The following is an 18,536-nucleotide window of genomic DNA, read 5'->3' on the forward strand; positions in this document are numbered from 1 at the left end:
ATAAATATGTAAGGGGGAAGAGGGGTGCTACATTAAGTGGGGTGATTGCTTTGTGAGTTATGTGGATCTCTGATCACTATGCTGTACAACTGAAACTGGTATGTTATTGTATGCCAACTATAATTGAAAAAACTCATTGAAATGTACAATGTAAATACCAGCAACTGATTGTCTATTATGTTTCAATGAAGTTGGCGTGGGGTGGGTGGGGGGGAGACCTAACACTTGCTAGTGCTTGACAGTTTACAATGTATTTCAAAATCATTATCTCATTGCAACCCATTGAGAGTTAGTAAGGAACACTGATCATCAGGGATTATTAGAAATAAAGACATTGAAGCTCACAAAAAAAATTTTTTTAAGAAAATTTGCACAGTCACAGAATCTGAAAGTAGCAAAGCCAGGGTTCGGACCCAGTATTCACTGTTTTATCCACTTTGTTCATAAAATATAGATATCACATTACATGGGTGCTGAAGTTCCTTTGCCCTTAGGCATCTATGTTCTCCATAACCAGTCCCCACATATGAAAAGCTGTTTCCATATCAGGTACTCTGTTCTGGCTAGGAACCAAAGTCTAGCTGTCCATCACCTGCATCGTTGTGGTCTTCACTCTGGTCTGGGCCCTGGGGCAGGTCAGCCCTCTGTTCACAGGATTTGATTCTCCCTGCACCCTATGAGACAGAGAGCCCTGTGCCTTTTTTACAGATTAAAATCTGAGGCTTGGGTGAGGTCACTCCCTGGAATGAGGTAAAACCAGGCTAGGAACCCAGGTCTCTGTGCTCCAGAGTATGCACTCCGTCAGCCACCTGTCAGGACTCAGAGGATTCAGGGGAAGCCCTGCCTTGGAGAGGGAGATGAGCCAACTGTAGCATCAACCCTATAGACAGCTGCAGGGAGCTGGGAAGGTCAACATGCTGGAAGTCCTCTTTGAGGCACGGTGTCGGAGGGACATGCACACAGACTCTATAGGGACTGTGTCAACAATTGGTGACTGAATTAAACACTAAATGCTAGATTTGGTTGTGGTTGCTGAATAAAGATGTACTAAATGGTGTTGAATGAGAAAGGAGTTTGTTTATTTGTGTGAGAGCTGGAAGATGGAATTGTGCTGGAAAGGCTTCCTCCCAGCACAGCTGGGCATGTGCTGCCTCTTAACCCATTTTCTTCTTGGCCTTCTGGAGCAGCCAAGTTTTACAGCCAAGCTGTTTGAAACACAACATGCCTTGCCCTCTTCTCTCTCCCCAGACACTCTCCTGGGGTGAGCCACCCGCTTGTAAGACACAGATCCCACTTAAGAGCAGGCAGGTAGCTGACTAGCATTGACTTCCAACTAGGGCCTCTCCCCAGATGCCGGTCCACACACCTCTGTCCAGTGTGAGCCACAGGCCCATGGGTTTCAACATAATCTCAACCTCAAATACAACTTGCTTCCCTTCTTGTATTTCTCATCTCAGTTAAGGGCATGCCACCTCTCCAGTTCCCCGAACTAAAAATATTGGAGTCATCTTCAGCTACTCCCCTGCTTGTTTTTCACCACATCCTATGAAATCTTCCTTAGCTTCTCCCATCCCTCTATGCCTATTGTCAGAGCCCAGCTCTGACCCTGAACTCATTTATTTGGATCACCTACAGACTCCCCTGGCCCAGTCTGGCCTCCATGCCATCCCCAGAATGTTCGCGAATCTGTTGGAATAGGTCACCATGACACCCTGGTTCGTTCCCCCACTGAGAACAATGCCCACTGTGCGTTCAGAGCTCTGCAGATTCACTCTGACATGGCTGCCCAACTGGTTCCTATCATTCTCCTCTAGAATCATCCCCCTCCCAACACACACACACACACACACCACATTGCCAGACACACCATTACTGTCCCTCTGTGCCTTTGGTCTTCCTAAAAGCAGGACAGAATAGTCACAACCACCCCCATGCACCACTCACCTCACTCATCCTGTGCCTTCCTGGATACTCTTTGGGAAGAATTCATTACTTTGTTCCCTTCATATATTACTGCTAGCATAGCACCTCAATCATTTAGTCAGTCCTTAACAAGCCTATACTAAATGCCTTCTAATGCAGACATCCCTCTAAGCTCTAGGAATAAGTAAATAAATAGCACCCATTGCCATGATTGGTTATTGGTATGTGAGAATCACTTGCAATCTTGACTTTCACTGCTATGAAACAGATCCAACACACTGTATCTGGGACATGCGTATAGTGCCTTATACATAAGGTGTCAGTAAATCAGAATGGTTGGGGAGCTTGACTACAGATTGAATATTAGGTGCTACTAGATCATTTTGATTTTGTTAGGAGTGAGAAAGTCACTACAGTATATATGAGAATGTTCTCATTTCTCCAGAGATGCAAGCTGAAGGATCTATGTGAAGGGATTCAAATAAAAGTATATATTAATAACAAAGAAATATGTCAAAATGTTAACAGCAGTTGAATTCAGGCACTGGGGTGCCCATGTTAAGTCTTTATATTTGAAATTTTTTGCAATAAAAGGTTTTTTAAAAGGTGAGTTGATTTCAATTGACGGGACCTATTTTCTCATCTGTCAAATTGGGGGCGTGTCTTAGGCTGATCCAGCTGCTCTAACAGAATCCTACAGACTGAGTGGCTTATGAAACAACAGAAATTTATTGCTCACAGTTCTGGAGGCTGAAAGTCCAAGATCAGGGTGCGAGCATGGTCATGTTCTGGTGAGGGCGCTCTTCCTGGTTCATAGCTGGCTGTCTTCTCACTGTCTCCTCACATGGCAGAAGAGCCTAAGTATCTGTCTGGAGCCTCTTTTATAAGGTGCTACTCCCATTCCTGTGGGCTCCACTCTCACAACTTAAGCACCTCCAAAAGGCCCCACCTTCTAATACTATTAAATTGATCATTAGGATTTCAATATACGAATTGGTAGGGGCAAAAGGACACACATTCAGGCCACACCAGGGTGTCAGTGGAGGGGCAGCAAATGATCTCTGAAGGCTCTGTCCATCTCTGAAGGCTCTGTTCAGCCCAAGGGGCTCTCTCAGGAAATACCCACTCTGTGAGCTCTGGGTAGCTCCTTGCAGGCCCCATGGGGTTCGGGAATCTGGAAGAAAATTGCTTTTTGCCTCAATGTTCCTGCAAGTCAACATTGTTGGCACCAGCAGCCCTGAAAGGGAAGAAGTGTGTGTGTTTGTTTCTGAGAGTTCGACTGAGAAGGAGGGCAGTCAGAAGGGAGGCATGATTTAAGCGATCAAGTCAATGTGCTGACATCAAGTTGAATCAGAAGAAGCAAGCTTCAGGTCAAGCTACAGCTCTTTGAAACATGGTTCACAATAGAGCAGTCAGCAGTCGCTAATAATTTGTAAAACAAATCACCTGATATGTGCAGGAGAGTATGCACTAGAAAATCTCTATCCCAGAGAGTTTACACCATTTAAAAGGCTGGAATTGAGACTGTTCCAATCCTTAACCTGCTCAAGAGACTTCTGCTTCATTTTTGTAATTAAGAGCTCTATTGAATCTCCTAACAAGAGTTACCCCACTCTTTCAGAGGTCTAAAATATGCTGAACTGTCTACCACCATGCCACCTTCCACGCCCCCAATCTCCTCTGATCTCAGAAGCTAAGCAGGGTTGGGCCTGGTTAGTACGTGGATGGGAGACCACCTAGGAATATCAGGTGCTGTAGGCGATTAAATAAATAAATAAAACATGCTGAACTGCATCTTCCTATATGGTCATCTGAGCAAGCATGATGTGGATAGAATCCCCCTCAGCCATGACTCGGTTCCCTCTCTTCTTCCTTCTTCTACCTTTTAGCTACAGGTAAAGGACTTTCCTTGAAAGTCCTTTACCTGTAGCTAAAAGATTGTCAATGAAGTCCAATTGGTTCCTTTACCCTTCCATTCTGAATGCCCTTCTTACTGCCCCCAAAACGCCCATGGTACAGCCCGAGAAGCAGCTTAATGGTAAGGCCAAGGTGCCTCTGAGAACCTGAAGGGCTGCGCGTCCAAGTGTCTGCAGCAATGTCTTCACCTCTGTAAGAAACCAGCTGGTTAGCGGAACTCCGAGAGGGGCGTCAGGGGCTGCAGCCTCAGCGTCCGACTGGGAGTAGTTTGGAGGTCACTAATGCACACATCTTGAGCCTCAATCTTCCCACCTGTGGCCTGAGTTTAAAATTACACATACGCCTTTCCACAGCCAAAGCCATATTGCCCAACGTCCAGAAAATGCAAGGCAAACATGCTGACATGCGACCATCAAATGACCTACAGAGCATCTGGAGTTCCAGGGTCGTGGATACTGTCTGTTCTCTGCAGCCCGCCTCGAGGGGGCCCGAAGGGGTGCGGACCCCGGCGCTCTCTCAGAACCCTAAGCCGCGACCTTCGGCAGAGGCGAGCCCATGACCAAGGTCCTTGCCCTGAGCTGTCAGGCCACAGCTAGCCAGCTGGCCGGGGCGGGGCGGGGCGGGGCGGGGCTGGCGGAGGCACTTTAAGAGGCCGCGCGCACGGGGACTGGCCGCTCTTACAAGGTGACCTGAGTCATGGAGACTGCCCGGGACTACGCGGGAGCCCTCATCAGGCGAGTGCGCGCTTGCCAGGCTCACCACCCCGCCTGTGCCCCCGAGCGATCAGCGCACCCCGCGCCCCAGAGCGCCCCCCTCCGCCTGCGCCCCGCACTCGCGTGAGCCCCACATCCCTTTCCCTCCTGCGCCCAGTCTCCGCGTGCGCCCCGCATCCCGGAGCTCCCCGAGGCCGGGGTCCCGGCGCACTCACCCACACACCGGGCGCCCACGCCGCGGGCCAGCCGGGTAGGCAGAGCCCGAACGGCCGCGAGTCTTCTCCCGCTCCTCCGGCTGTCGGCAGGTGCCGAGGGTGGCGCGCGGGTGGTGCGCGGTCGTTCGCGTAACAGATGTGGCGGTGATGCGAAAGGGGCAACATCTCTTGCCTGCTATAGCCGCAGCCGCGAGTGCAAATAAGAATGCCATCTCGGGAACTCAGGGCATCGTGCCTAGGCAGGGCTTCCCGGGGTCGTGCGAATCACGACGCGAGCTGGGGCGCAGGGAGGGGAGCTGGTGGGGACTCTGGCGGCTCCGGGCGGCTTACGCATACCGGTTGCGGGAAACGCGCGCTTTGGGCTCCGGGCTCCAAGTGGAGGATAGGCTGATCCCGAGGGTGCTTCGGGCACTGAAAACTCCCTTACCCCTACTCGCTGAGCCCACTCGGGTTTGTAAGGGAGTGTTTGAGGGGACGCCCTCCTCATCTTCGCCGCACCCGAAGGCGATGACTCTGCCCACGGAAAAACCAGGGACCCGCGGACCCCGCAGCCTCTTTGCCCCGCTCCTCGTGATATGATGTGTGGTCGAAGGCCTGGCAACATTCCTTTCCCCTTCCTGGGTTCATTTCACATCCTGACATACCAACCAATCCTTTTTGGTAAGAACCTAAAGATCTTGCATGACAGAAACTTTATAGATTTAAGGGAGGAATCGTGTTTCTCTGAAGATCTTCAAAATATTTCAAAGAGGATAGAGAGGCCCTTGAGTACTTTAAAATGCAGGTGACGAATCCCGTTTGTACGGAGGGGTGGAGGGACAGGGTAGGTAAAAAGGAGAGAATCCTTTATGAAACTAGTGTGACCTATATAGACTTCTGGACTTGGGTTCTTAAAGGGGACTGTGTCTAAAACCTGAGGCTAAAAAAATAGCTGCCAAAATGTAAAGGTGATCAGTTGGGACAGCACTGGTTTTCTCTTTCAAAACAAAAACAAAAGCTAAGTCAAGCAGTGGAATCCCAGGGAGAAAAACAGATTTGATTCATGCATCTTCCCTAACATGGTTTAAGCATAAAGGTAAAGCCCTTGATTTCTTTCCTGCTTTTCTTCTTCCAGTGCCACCCACTCCACACTCTCATTCCCAGGGTAACTGAACAGTTTGGAGTGCATCCTCCAAACTTTCCTCCCATGGCCATACAAATACCCATTCTCCAAGTTCCCCTGAACACTGAGGGGCTGGTAGGCTGATAGGTAGAGAGCACCTACTCCTCTGGTTTTGCCTGGAGCAGGAGAAGGCAACACCTGCAGAATAAAGGCTGACCCTACCCTTACACCTGACCCCTACAACAGTGTCCCAAAATTTAAAATCTGTCTGTGCAAGGTTTTCACAGGGTTAAGCGTGTGACAGAAGCAACTCCCTGATGAAATAAATGTTGGTAAATCGAAACATAAGGAAACATATAATCTCCTGAAACACTTTTCTTTTGAGCTTGGCAAGCTGTAGGTATGAGTGACTATTTGTTGGGACACACTGTTGTTGTAGTTCTTTGAAAATTTTACCTGCTTCCAAACTGAGCTGCTATAATTCTTTGGAATCTACCTGCTTCCAAACTAAACTGGGAGAAAACAATCTGTAATATTTGTTGAAAGGAACACACTTTTCTTCCCTTCTGCCCTTCTTTAAAACCATGTTCAGAGTGAAGATCTGTGTGAGCCGCAGGCAAGGTGCATTTGTTAATTTTGGTCTTGCGGGAATTTTCTCTCCTCTTAGTGCCCCTTAATTTAAACTGGCTGGTAGAGTTTGTCCTAATTCTGTCTTTTATTAGTAAATAACTGCATTTTGCCAAGAAAGTAACTTAATCACTGTGCATATCATTTTTTAACGATCAGTTATGTGTAAGCAATTATCAAATTTTAAACAGTTGTTAGTTTTTTAATCATCTGTAATCACTAGAGGCCTTAGTCAAAACGAAAGCAGCCTGAGGTCTCTTCGCACACTCTGGACTTCAAGGAAGTCCACCATTGTGTGTGTTGTTCCAAACAAAGTCTGCTCTGTCTTTGTGTCCCCTCAGTGATAACATTCATGCCAACCCTGAAGTTGTTATAAGGTTGATGTATTATATTTTGTGCAAAATAGCCATTTTTGTAGCTATTTACATCTTTCCTTTTCTTGAGCAAGGAACTCTAGGTTTTGTCTAGCTGTCATTTCAGCACAAGCAACGAATTGAGTTTTCTACAACTATATCCCTGAGGCTCATGGAGACCTAGCCAGGGCTGACAAATACTTCCCAAGCCACCTTATTTCTCTGCATTTCTGTATTTGCCATCACCACTTCCCTTCCTAACATTCTCATTGTCACTCTTAGTTTTGGCTATAGTTAGTTGACTTATATCCTATCTCTGTCTATGCTTAATTACTTCATATGGGTTCCTCCTTTTTCACCTAGTGATGAAATGTGGGGTTCCCTCAGTCATCGTTTCCCTCTGAATAGTTTCTGAGTAGTATCTTATCCAGCCGTATAGAGCCACCTCATCACTGCTGACACCAAAATGTTTCTCTTTGGCTCAGAGAGACCTTCCTTGTTCCTGGGCCTGCCTTTTCCTCCAGCACTTTCAGAATAAACATCAGTCCATAGGGTGCCTTATAAAGATGCTTTCTTATGATCTGTGGGGGTTAGCTTTGTTTTATTGGAGTAAAGTTTACGTCCACTGTCAGTCTGTGTTTGTTGTTTTATTTCACACACTTTTATAAGTTGAGGACTCCTTGGTTCCCGCAGGGAAAAATACAAAGACTCTCTGTTTCCCTCACTTCTGGGAAATATGCCGCTTCACAGTTTTCAACTCTATGAAGTCCGACTTCTCTTATTGTCTTGATTTCCCCGAAGTAATCTATTTCCTGGAACAGCTGTTTCCTTGTTTTTTGTTCCTTTTAGTGAGCTATTTCCCTTCCTGCTTCATAGGATCATCTGCACTTTCCCAGGAGTTCTAGGTGACTGATGAGTGGTATATCTAAAAGCAGAATCCTAAGGCTTCTCAGCACTCCCATTTCAACATCGATACATTAAGAAATTGGGGCAGACAGGGGGAGATAGCAACACGTTTTAGGCATTGTGCTAATGGCCAGTGACATAAATTATTCTATTAAGAAGACCAAAAGTGAGTTGGATTAATATATTGCTTTGTTCATGCAGCTAGCTATTTAACCCTGCTGTTCATTTAGCTGGGCATATTCAGTACTCATACAGTATTTGTTAGATAGGTTTAGTGTATGTAAAATTTCATAACCCCTTTTTATGTTGTATATGATAGTTCTGATTTTATATAATTTGACACATCAAATTACTCATCCTGTTTCTTGAAAAAAATGGCAACATTTAATTTTCATGTCTTCAAAGATTTTTTTTAATGTGTGCTCCATAAGACTTTTCTCTAACAATTGGTTCTTGGTTAAGAAACATAACAGAGAAGAAAAAGAATAAACTCAGTGTCCTTTTTTATCAAGGATGACTATCTTGAGGGCAGTGTGAAGAGGGAGGACCAAAAATGACTGCAAGCACTTATCTTGTCAGAGGTTAAAAGACAATAAGAACTTTATATAATCGGCTGTGCTAGGTCACTGGAGCATTGGTGCTTCCTAAAGTATGAGCATTTGCAGCCAATGAAGGGATAGGGGACTACAGCTAACTAGGTCAAAGCTGTTCATGCCCACGAGGTGTGCCATTAACCACCTAAGATTCTAAGACATGAACTTTGTTCTCCCATTTCTCTGATTTTATTCTAGTCTATTTTTTACTCAGTAACTAGATCACATGCCAATGGGGACCTAGGTGCTGTGGGGAAGTAATGTACAGACAGACTCTGGCCTCAGTAGACATAGATTCTGGAAGGTCTCATGGGCAATGGCAATGTCTTCCTGCTCTGGAGGAGAGGCTCTTGCCGGTGAAGGTCCAGGGTCCCCTCTACTATAGGAGGGTTTGCACCTGGTAGAATAGGCACTGTGGTGCCAAAGCAGGAGCTGGATTCAAACCCCTGTGCTAGCACTTGCTAACTCTGACCTTATTAGTTTCTTAATGCCCTGAGTCTCAGTTTTCCTCATCTTTAATACTTGTCTTGTAGAGTTATTAGGCAATGTGCTAATGTATAGTGTCTGAAACAGAGTGGAACTCATATCTATCTCCTCATAGGAACTTTGCCAGTGAGTTTAAGTTTCAGATGCTATGACAAGATTGAGAACAAAATCAGGTTCTAAATGTAAAGCATAATATGGGTAATCCTCGCTGCCCTGTCTACCAAGTCATGAGGGATGAGACTGTGAGTGAATTCTCTGTAGTAGCAGCTCAGCAGAATGTGGGCACCTTATTCGTTGTGTTGTGTAACTGAGGAATTTGGTGTAACTGCTTGGAACCAGGGCCAAGGTTTAGAGGCTGATGCCAGGCCCACAGCTGCGTCAATTCAGGCTCTGATTTACTCCGTGGATCTCTTGTCATTCTGATGGGGAGCCCGCGTTAGAGATCACTGACTTGGCGCAATCCCTTTGCAGTTGCCTTCCTGGAAACCAAGTGTGCAGTGACTGTGGTGGCATAAAGGGAAAGGCACTGAGGATATGAACAGAGAACACTACTATCCCTTCAGCCATAAAGCAGCTCCTCCTCACAGTGCTCCCGACTGCTGTTTACTGCTTGAGGTTTGAGGTTCAGAAAGATGATGTCCTACCTCTTTTCCTTATTAACTAAGTCCCCTTGAGAAACCGCTCTGAGAAATGAGTAATATTTTCCTTCTAAGGTTATGATAATTAGTTGACATATATAAAGAACTAATACATCGCTGGCCATAGCAAGTGCTCAGATGTGAGCACTTCTGAGGCATTAATGTGATGCTGGCTGAATATATTTCAAGCTAGACTCTTCTTGCTCATGCCATAAGGATGAGACACAGACACTCACTACTATGGGGACCTCCTGAAACTGCTGGTAGCATGAAATTAACCTATGTCTGAGAGCTGGTTCATTAGGATGCTATCAGTTGTTCATGTAGCAAATTACTGATAAGTCATTGAATTGTGTCCATTTATAGAGCTTCAAGTTAAACAACATACTATATAAAAGTTCCATGCCTAGCACTAAGGTAGGTATTATGGGAGATAAACAAAGAAGACTTTGTCCATAAGGAAATTCTAATGGGAAATAGTTGGGAAATAAAGCATAGATAAATAAATGACAGTATGTGTGTGTGTGTGAAAATAAAGTGCTAAATCCTAGGTGATAGGCATTTGAAAACAGTATGGATATTCTCTAGAATCTTAGCCTTCATTGGGTTAATCTAGACAAACTGTTATAAGTGTCAGAAAGCAGTGATAGACTCACTTTGTATCTTCTAGAAGGTTGTCCTTTGGGTCATTCTCTGGAATCTCACTGTACAAGCATTTGTCTAAATTGTCAACAACTATTTGAGCACCTGAAATAGGTCGGTGTGGAAACAGTACAACACCAGGTGCTAGTCCCTCTGGGGTTATGGGGATTAAATAAGGTCATGTGTCACTTATCACAGCACCCAGCCTGAAGCAAGATCTACCTGAAACATTGCTAATTTCTGTTTATATTCTTTTGAATTATTTATTTATGGATATATTCCTAAATAAAAACAAAAAGGCCACAGTCCTGGGTGAAAGCTCTTTATGTGTTGCTAAACTGGTTCCCCAAAAGAACCACCTTCTAGTGCCACCAGCAAGGCCTATCTGTTTCCCCTTGCAGAGTCATTTTTAGAGAACTTCTTGCATGTTGGTTTAAAACAGGGGTCTCCAACCCCCAGGCCGTGAACCAGTATTGGTCCGTGGCCTGTTAGGAACTGGGCCACCCAGCAGGAGGTGAGCAGCCTTCAAGCAAGTGAAGCTTCATCTATATTTGCAGCCGCTCCCCAGCGCTAGTATCACCACATCAGGCTTCATCTCCGATCATCAGGCATTAGATTCCCATAGAAGCCCTGGTCCCTGGTGCCAAAAATGTTGGGGATCACTGGAATAGTAAGCAGTGGTGTGTCAAAGGTGGTTTCTCATTTCTTTAATTGCTATTGAAAGCTTCATATGTTCACTAATATGCAAACTCTTCTCATTCTTTAGTTAGTAACTAGTAGTGTGTGGCCATCTAGATTACCTTTAAGAGGAAAAGAATGGATGCCTGGGGCTGAATGCCAGCTCTGGTACCTACTAGCTGTGGGCAGCTAGCTCACTGGCCTGGTTTCCTCATCTGCAAATTGAGAAAATGAGGAATGTCACAGTTTTCTGAAGATTAAGTGAGTTATTATTTATAAAGCAAAATATGTATTTGTTTAATAACTTATAAAGTAGTAAGCATCTTAACAGCTATTTCTCATTTATCCATTTTATTACTTTTTTATAGTTGCTAGGTAACTAGAATTTAATAACCAAAGGTTAGGGAGTTTTTTCCTCAGAAAATTAAGTCTTCATTTGATTTTACTATTGTTCCTTTCTTTCTCCATGTTAGTTCTTTTTTATAAAGAAAATTTGAACTAATTGTTTGATAAATGTGGAATATACTTCAAAGAGTCATGTGATATATGGCCCAAAGTTCTTTTTCTTCTTGTTATTCCACAGTTATTCTGGTGTTCTATTGTTTCTCATGTATCTTAAGTTAATGTTTTTCAAATTGGTTTATTGCTGTAGTGATCAATGTCTGGCTTTGCAAATTCTGGCTTAGTCTTATTGTACGAATATAGAATTAGGTGTGGGGGGTGGGTGCGCGCTTGCCTAATTTTTAAGCTTTGCTTAGCTAATTCTCCAGAAACTATTTTCTTAGATTTTTCAGCTCTAAAACCCATGTTTGCAGAATATAATTTTTATTCCTTTTTTTTTGAGTTTGATGCCTTTATCATTCCTTCTCAACTAGTTATTTCAAAGTAACTAGCTGAGAATGTTCAGGTAAAGTAGCTATAATGATAGTTGTGTTTTTAATTTTATGTATTGTTTGTTCCTTGGATATTGGGAGATAGAGATAGATAGAAAATAGATAGATAGATAGATAGATAGTTAGATAATTTTTAATAATCCCCAACCATTGAATTTCTTTCTTTTAGATACAAATATTGAAATTGGTTTTTTTTCTGTGTATTTCAAACCTCTTCTTAAAGACTCTTTGTAAAAAGTAATGTCAAATATATTTTTTACTTTTCTCCTCCATTTCTAGGCCCCTGACATTTATGGGATCACAGACAAAAAGAGTCCTGCTTACTCCCCTCATGCATTCGGCTCGCCCTTTCCGAGTCTCCAACCACAACAGAAGCAGCCGGAGGGGGGTGATGGCAAGCAGTCTGAAGGAGCTCCTCAGCAAGGTACCACGGGCTGCAGAGCTTCTCACTGGTCCTCAGAAGACACAGGGTCTTGGGTGCTAAGCCAGTGTAGAGACAGAAATGTCCATGTCTTGGCCTTGGAGAGTCTGAGGGGGCCATTTCTAAGTGGTTAAAGGACAATGAAAGAATGAAAGGAAACAATATTTCATTTCTGTACCATAAACAATTTAGGTATAAAGACAAAAACCTTAAAAACAGTAATCAGTTAATAATGTAGCTTTGTTTCTTTGATAAGAGAGAATATAGAGAAGCAGCAGACTTTGGAAATCTGTTCTTTGTCATAAAGGCCAGGGAAGAATATTCCTTAATCTAAAAGTGTCCTAGATGATCAAATAAGGAAGAATCTCATGGAGACATAACCTAGACACAGACACCCACAGAAACGAGATGTGAGAGTCTAACATACAGGCTCTGAAACAAGAGAAACGTTCCAATACGCCACGTGAGACTCAGGCTTCTTAAATATCATATTGTAGGATTTTAATTTTTATTGGTTGAAATAAGTAGGTAATTTTAGAAACTGTAAATATTATTAAATGTAATCTCATGTCATTGAAATTTCTGAAGAAGATAAGTCCCTTAAAAACCTTAACTTCTCTTTTTCCAAGCCAAGACTGAATCATACCAATTGAGATATATCTTGACGATTAAAATTTTATCAAAATCAGCTGGCTCTTCTGAAACTATAATGTAATCAATGGCTGTGAGCAGTCAAAATGGAATTTCCTGCTTCATTCCATGTCTCTAATGTGTTGCTAACCTAGACCCTGGATGCCCTACTTATCACCAGTGGGCTGGTCACTTTGGTGTTGGAGGAAGATGGCACCGTGGTAGACACAGAAGAGTTCTTTCAGACCTTAGGAGACAACACACATTTCATGATCTTGGAAAAAGGGCAGAAGTGGACACCGGTAAGCAAACAGCTACTGGGTATACTTTTCACCTGCAAAAGTGAATTTCCTATTTTGGTGCTGACTTGCTCACTTTCTAAATATATCCTTTATATTGTCTAATAACTAGATCTACCACCTTCAAAGGGATTCTTATAAGTATTTTTAGGAAATGTAGCATCTTTGTGAACTTGGGCTGTATGGTTTAGAGCAAAGAATTCTGAGGGACAAGTTTTGGCCAGTGAGTAGCTATAGATCCTTGTTAAAGCCTGTAGATATGACCTGTTGACAATTCACTGACTCTGTCCTTAGGAGGCTGGTAAGCTAACACAGCCAAGGAAATTAAGTAGGGGAGTGTGCATGAATACAGTGATTTAGAAAAGTAAAGAGATAGAATAAGGGCTTCTACTTCTGTGGAAACTATACATTATATATCTCGGAAAACCCTCCCACTAAAAATGTGAAGCAAAATATTAAAACATTTTTATATACCCAAGAAAGAGGAATCCTCAGAAGCCAAAGATTTTATGGGAGCTGGAATCCAGAGAGGAAAGTAAACACTGATGTCTCACCTGTGAGCCTCTCACCTGCAGGCATCCACTGACCTCAGTGACTAAGGGCTTTGGTTTTTTTTTTTAGACATGGTTTTATTTATTTTATTTTATTTTAAATTTATTTATTTTAATTAGTTTCAAGTATACAGTACATTGGTTAGACATCTATATAGTTCATAAAACGTTTTCCCCAATAGCTCCCTCCCTCCTCTGACCCTCCTCCAAGCCAACATATTAATGCTAACTGCATTCCCAATGCCATGCTCCCATGACCATCCATCAGCTACTAATTTGTACTTCTTTAACCCTGCACCCCATTCTCCCACCCCCCAACTCCCCTCCCCTCTATCTGTCACCAAATTGTCCACTATATTTTTGAGTCTGTTTTTGATAGTTTGTTCTTTTTATTCCTTAGATTCCACATATAAGTGAAATCATATAATGTTTATCCTTCTCTGTCTGATTTAAATATCTTCTAGGTCCACAAAGCTATATCTTTTTCCATCTCCTTCCTTTTCATATGTAGGGGTCTTGTTTTCTTATCCTTTCAGCCACTCTGTCTTTTGGTTGGAGCACTTAATTCTTTTCCATTTAAGGTACTTATTGATAGGAATGTAGTTGTTACCATTCTTTATTCCTGTTTTTGATATATGTTTTTTCTTCTTAAGGAAGTTAAGGGCTTCAGTTTTGAAGGATGCTGGGAGGACAGGAGACAAAGTCTTAGGCTAAAAGAAAGTGGAGGTCAGGTTAGAGATGCCCACATAAAGCAAAGAATCTTAGCAAGTTCTCTTCTGGGAATCTGTGGGACACCTGCTCTCATGAGGTTTTAGGGACTCTTGATTCCAAAATCACCCAAGCTGAGAGTTTAGTTTACAGAGACCCAGGGAGGGAACATCAGTGGAAGGAGGTTACTCATTGAATTCTTTTTATTCAAATAACCTCTCCTTCCAGTCCCAGTGACCCAGGGTTGATGTGCCTCCACATAACTAGTAGAAGCAAATAGGCTCAAAATGAATTTGACCCAGGCCTCAAAGAATTTTCATTCCTAAAGTTCCAACAAATGTGAGTTCACAATAAAACATAAAACATAAGGACTCTGTATTTGAGAGCAAGCAGAATTAACAAAGCCAGGCCTGTAAAGAACTCAGATTTGAATCAACAGTGTAAAATAAGTATATTTAAAATGTTCAAAGAAATATAAAAAGTAATCTAAAGTAAGAAGGAATAAGAGAAAATTTAAAAAGAGAGAGAGACTTGGAAGAATCAAATAGAATTTCTGGAAATGAAAAATTAGCAATTAAAATAAATGAAGACTTGGACAGGACTAAAGCTAATAAAAGACCTGGGAGACAGGTCTAAAGAAGATACCTGCAATGTAACACAAAAAGAGAGAGGTGGAAAACAGGAAGGAAGTTGGAGACATGACTGAGGCGATCTAATGTCTATTTGGCATACTCAGTGCATTAATTTTTTAAACAAGATGCAATACATTAACCATTTTTTTAAATGATAAATTCAACTCCATTAAGAATTTTGTTCATCAAAAGATACTATAAAAGAAGTAAAACAAAAGCCACAAGTGGGAGAAGATGTTTTCAACATAACCCGACAAAGGATTAGTATTCTGCAAATTTAAAGAAATCACACAAATCAATAATGGCAATAACAGACAAGCCAATATTAAAATGAACAAAAAATAGACAGGCATTTGTAGAATGGATAATAAATCATAGGAAAATGCTCAATCTCATTGGTGACTAGGAAAACAAGTTAAGACCGCAATAAGACACCCTTTTACACCATTATTGTTAGGCTTTTAAATTTTTTCCATATTTAAGATATGGAGCAATGAACTTTCTTATGCTCCCACTAAAACAACTTGTCTTTATCCCATAGAGTTGAACTGAGCACGTCCATTTCTACATATATACCCAGCACATGATACCCAGCCACATGCTTCTATGTAAATATGCATAAACACATTGTTGTATATACATTGAATGGAATATACAACATTCGATGTTTATAAACTGCTGTGAAAATGCATGAAGTACAGATACAGACATCTATATGGATAAATCTGATCAACTATGTTGAGTGAAAACATGGCAGAATAATACATTAAACAAGTGGTCCTCAAACTTTTTGATCTTCCTTTATACTTTTCAAAATTAATAAAGACCCAAATAGCTTATGTTTATGTGGATCATATCAATAGAATCTGTTGATATTCATCAATCAGAGGTTCTCAACTGGGGATGATTTTGACCATTAGGGAACATTTAGCAATGTCTGAAGACTTTTTTGGTTGTGACAGCTGAGGCAGGGATACACTACTGGCATCTAGGGGGTAGAGACCAGAGATGCTACTAAATATTCTACAATGCACAGGACAGCCCCTATGATGAAGAATTATCTGGCCCCAAATGTCAGAGTGCCAAGGATGAGAAAGTATAAGCTATAGGTATATATATTTCACATAATCAAAGTTAAAATTGATAAATTTAAAAAATATATTATTTCGTTAAAAATAATAACCCAACACAAGTTAACAGAAATCATATATTTTTATTAAAAATAACTATTTTTCAAAACAAAAAATATTTAATGAGGCATAACATTGTTTTACATTTTTGCAAATCTCTTTAATGCCTCATCTAATAGAAGACAGCTAAATTCTCATATCTGCTTCTGTATTCAATCTGTTGTAATATATTGTTTTGTTGGAAGTATGTGAAGAAAATATGATCTCACATATCTATGTAGTTGGAAAAGGAAAGATTATTTTAATGGTCTTTCCAGATCACTGAGGATATTCTCCTCTGATACTACACCAAAACTCGACAAGTGCTGGTTGTATAAAGGCTGGCTGCAGTGTGGAATCTGAAGGCATACCTGTGAAGTTTGCCTCCTCTGTGACATTGGAATCCATGGGTCAGTCTAGTACTTTAATGGATCTTTTTGGCAGGGATGATTTTGTAACATCGTGCATTGATCCTTTAGAAAATATTGGTTCACTGAGTTATGCAGATTTTCCAAATGTACTACTTGTGAGAGAATGAGAACAAAAAGGCAAATTGCATCCTGGTGTTTCTTATAAAAATAGTTTTGATTTCTCAATCCCCAGAAAGGGTCTCAGGATCCCCCAGGTGCCTCTAAACCACACTTAAAAACCTCAGCATTTAACCATTTATAGATAACTGAAAAATATATAAAATTAGCTACATAATGTTTAAGATACACATGGCTAAAAAAGTAAGGGAATTATGCACAACTTAGATGGTTTCCTCTTGGGAGGTAGAGGAACATAATTTGGAGAGACACAGAGGGGTGATAATGTTTTGTTTTATGTGGAATGGGTATATCGATCATCTTATTATTCCTTATTTTTACATATATGTACACTTCTATACATGTCAAATACTTCATAACAGAATTTTCTAACTAGAGAAGAAAAACTACAAACCAGTATAAAAAGCATAAAATTAAATATACATATTTATGTATACGTATATCTTTAAAATAAATGATTATGCTAGTATATTGGAAGATCGTGGGGTCGATTAGATAAATCTTTTAAAAGACAATCTTGGACTGTACTGCTTCTTGTTTGAGGGCAGAATAATGGCCCCCAAATATGTCCTTGTCCTAATCCTGGAAGCTGTGAATGTGTTACTTTACATGACAAAAAGGATTTGGCAGATGTAATTAAGTTAAAGCTCTTGAGATAGATAGGGAGATGATCCTGGATTACCCAGTGGGACAGGTAAGCACAGAGTCTTTTTAAGGGGGATGAAGAAGGGCCAGAGTAAGGGCCAGAAGCAGAAAAAGAGAAGGAATAATGTGAGGAAGGGCCACAAGCCAAGGCATGCGAGCAGCTCTGGAAGCCAGAAAAGGCAAGGAAACCAATCCCCGCTGCAGCCTCCATAAGGAACCAGCCCTGCCGTCTCATTTTGGACTCCCAACCTTCAGACCTGTGAGAGAACAGATTGGTGTTGTTTTAAGCCATTAAATTTGTGATAATTTGTTATAGCAGCCACAGGAAACTAATTCAGACAGGAAGCTATTTTCTGTTTGTTTGTTTGTTTGTTTGTTTGTTTGTTTGTTTTGTATATGAGACATTTAGTTACTAAGGGGAGTTGGTTAATATGTGATACGTATAAGCCCCCAGAATGGGTGGATGCTGGGATACCCAGCTAAAGTTTAGAGTAGTGATAGGGTGCAATGGATACAAATAAGTCTGCTATGTGACGGTTCAAGGAGGAGCCTATGGCCATTTCAGTCTAGTAGCTGCCTGAGTAACATGTGATTTGGGATTGGAGTCTTCTCTTGTCTTCCAGTTTTCAACCATCTTCCTTTGGGTAGGAAATAGGCACCTCACAGCTGATTATAGGTCCTACCCAACTTGGAGGTGTTTTTACCAGTGAAGCCAATTTTATTTGACTTGAGAATGTCCTGCTGAGAAATAGCCACCAGAGGTCTCCCTTCTTCAGTCTAAATGCCTTAGAGCCTGTGAGGAAGTAGCTCTTAAAGCACTTTCTGGAAGAGGGCTCAGAGACAGTCTTTTCCTTCTTCCTTAGTCAGCAGATTATAGAACTCCAGTGTTAGATCATCAACGGATTAACTTTGTAAGTGCATGTTGATTTTGATTTAAGACCAAGATTTAAGGAAGACATTTCGAGAAAGTAAGATAAATTTTTCATATAGCAGAGGAACATGGGGCGATAAACAAGGGTTGTAGCAGGATTATATGTGAAAATCCCTTTTGATTCTATAATTTTGATTTTTAAAAACAACGTTTCCTAAATGATGGAGAGCTTATGCCCTCTAAAGTAAAGAGGCCAAGGACTTCTTGTGCATTAAACAACGGGCAACGACCAGAATCTCTCTTGGCTCTGTTTCATGTGAGAAGAAAGAAGAGTGACTCTAGGGTTTGGTTACTTTTAGGAGAATTTATGTTTTAA

General features: G+C 41.7%; 1 protein-coding gene and 1 pseudogene across 1 annotated transcript in view; both read left to right on the forward strand.

The window, feature by feature from the left end:
- Window positions 1-3,565: 3,565 nt before the first annotated feature.
- LOC111732215 lies at window positions 3,566-3,684 on the forward strand (annotated as a pseudogene).
- An 841-nt stretch (window positions 3,685-4,525) lies between these two features.
- Window positions 4,526-18,536, forward strand: part of CIDEA (cell death-inducing DFFA-like effector a) — an 18,624-nt gene continuing 4,613 nt past the window's right edge. The window contains exons 1-3 of the mRNA XM_011381300.2: window positions 4,526-4,574; window positions 11,966-12,110; window positions 12,893-13,039. Coding sequence (XP_011379602.1) covers window positions 4,537-4,574; window positions 11,966-12,110; window positions 12,893-13,039 — 330 coding nt within the window. The 5' untranslated portion in view covers window positions 4,526-4,536. The remainder of the gene's footprint in view (window positions 4,575-11,965; window positions 12,111-12,892; window positions 13,040-18,536) is intronic.

Source organism: Pteropus vampyrus, unplaced genomic scaffold (genome assembly GCF_000151845.1).
Source record: "Pteropus vampyrus isolate Shadow unplaced genomic scaffold, Pvam_2.0 Scaffold434, whole genome shotgun sequence".
In the NCBI taxonomy this organism is placed as follows: Eukaryota; Metazoa; Chordata; class Mammalia; order Chiroptera; family Pteropodidae; genus Pteropus; species Pteropus vampyrus.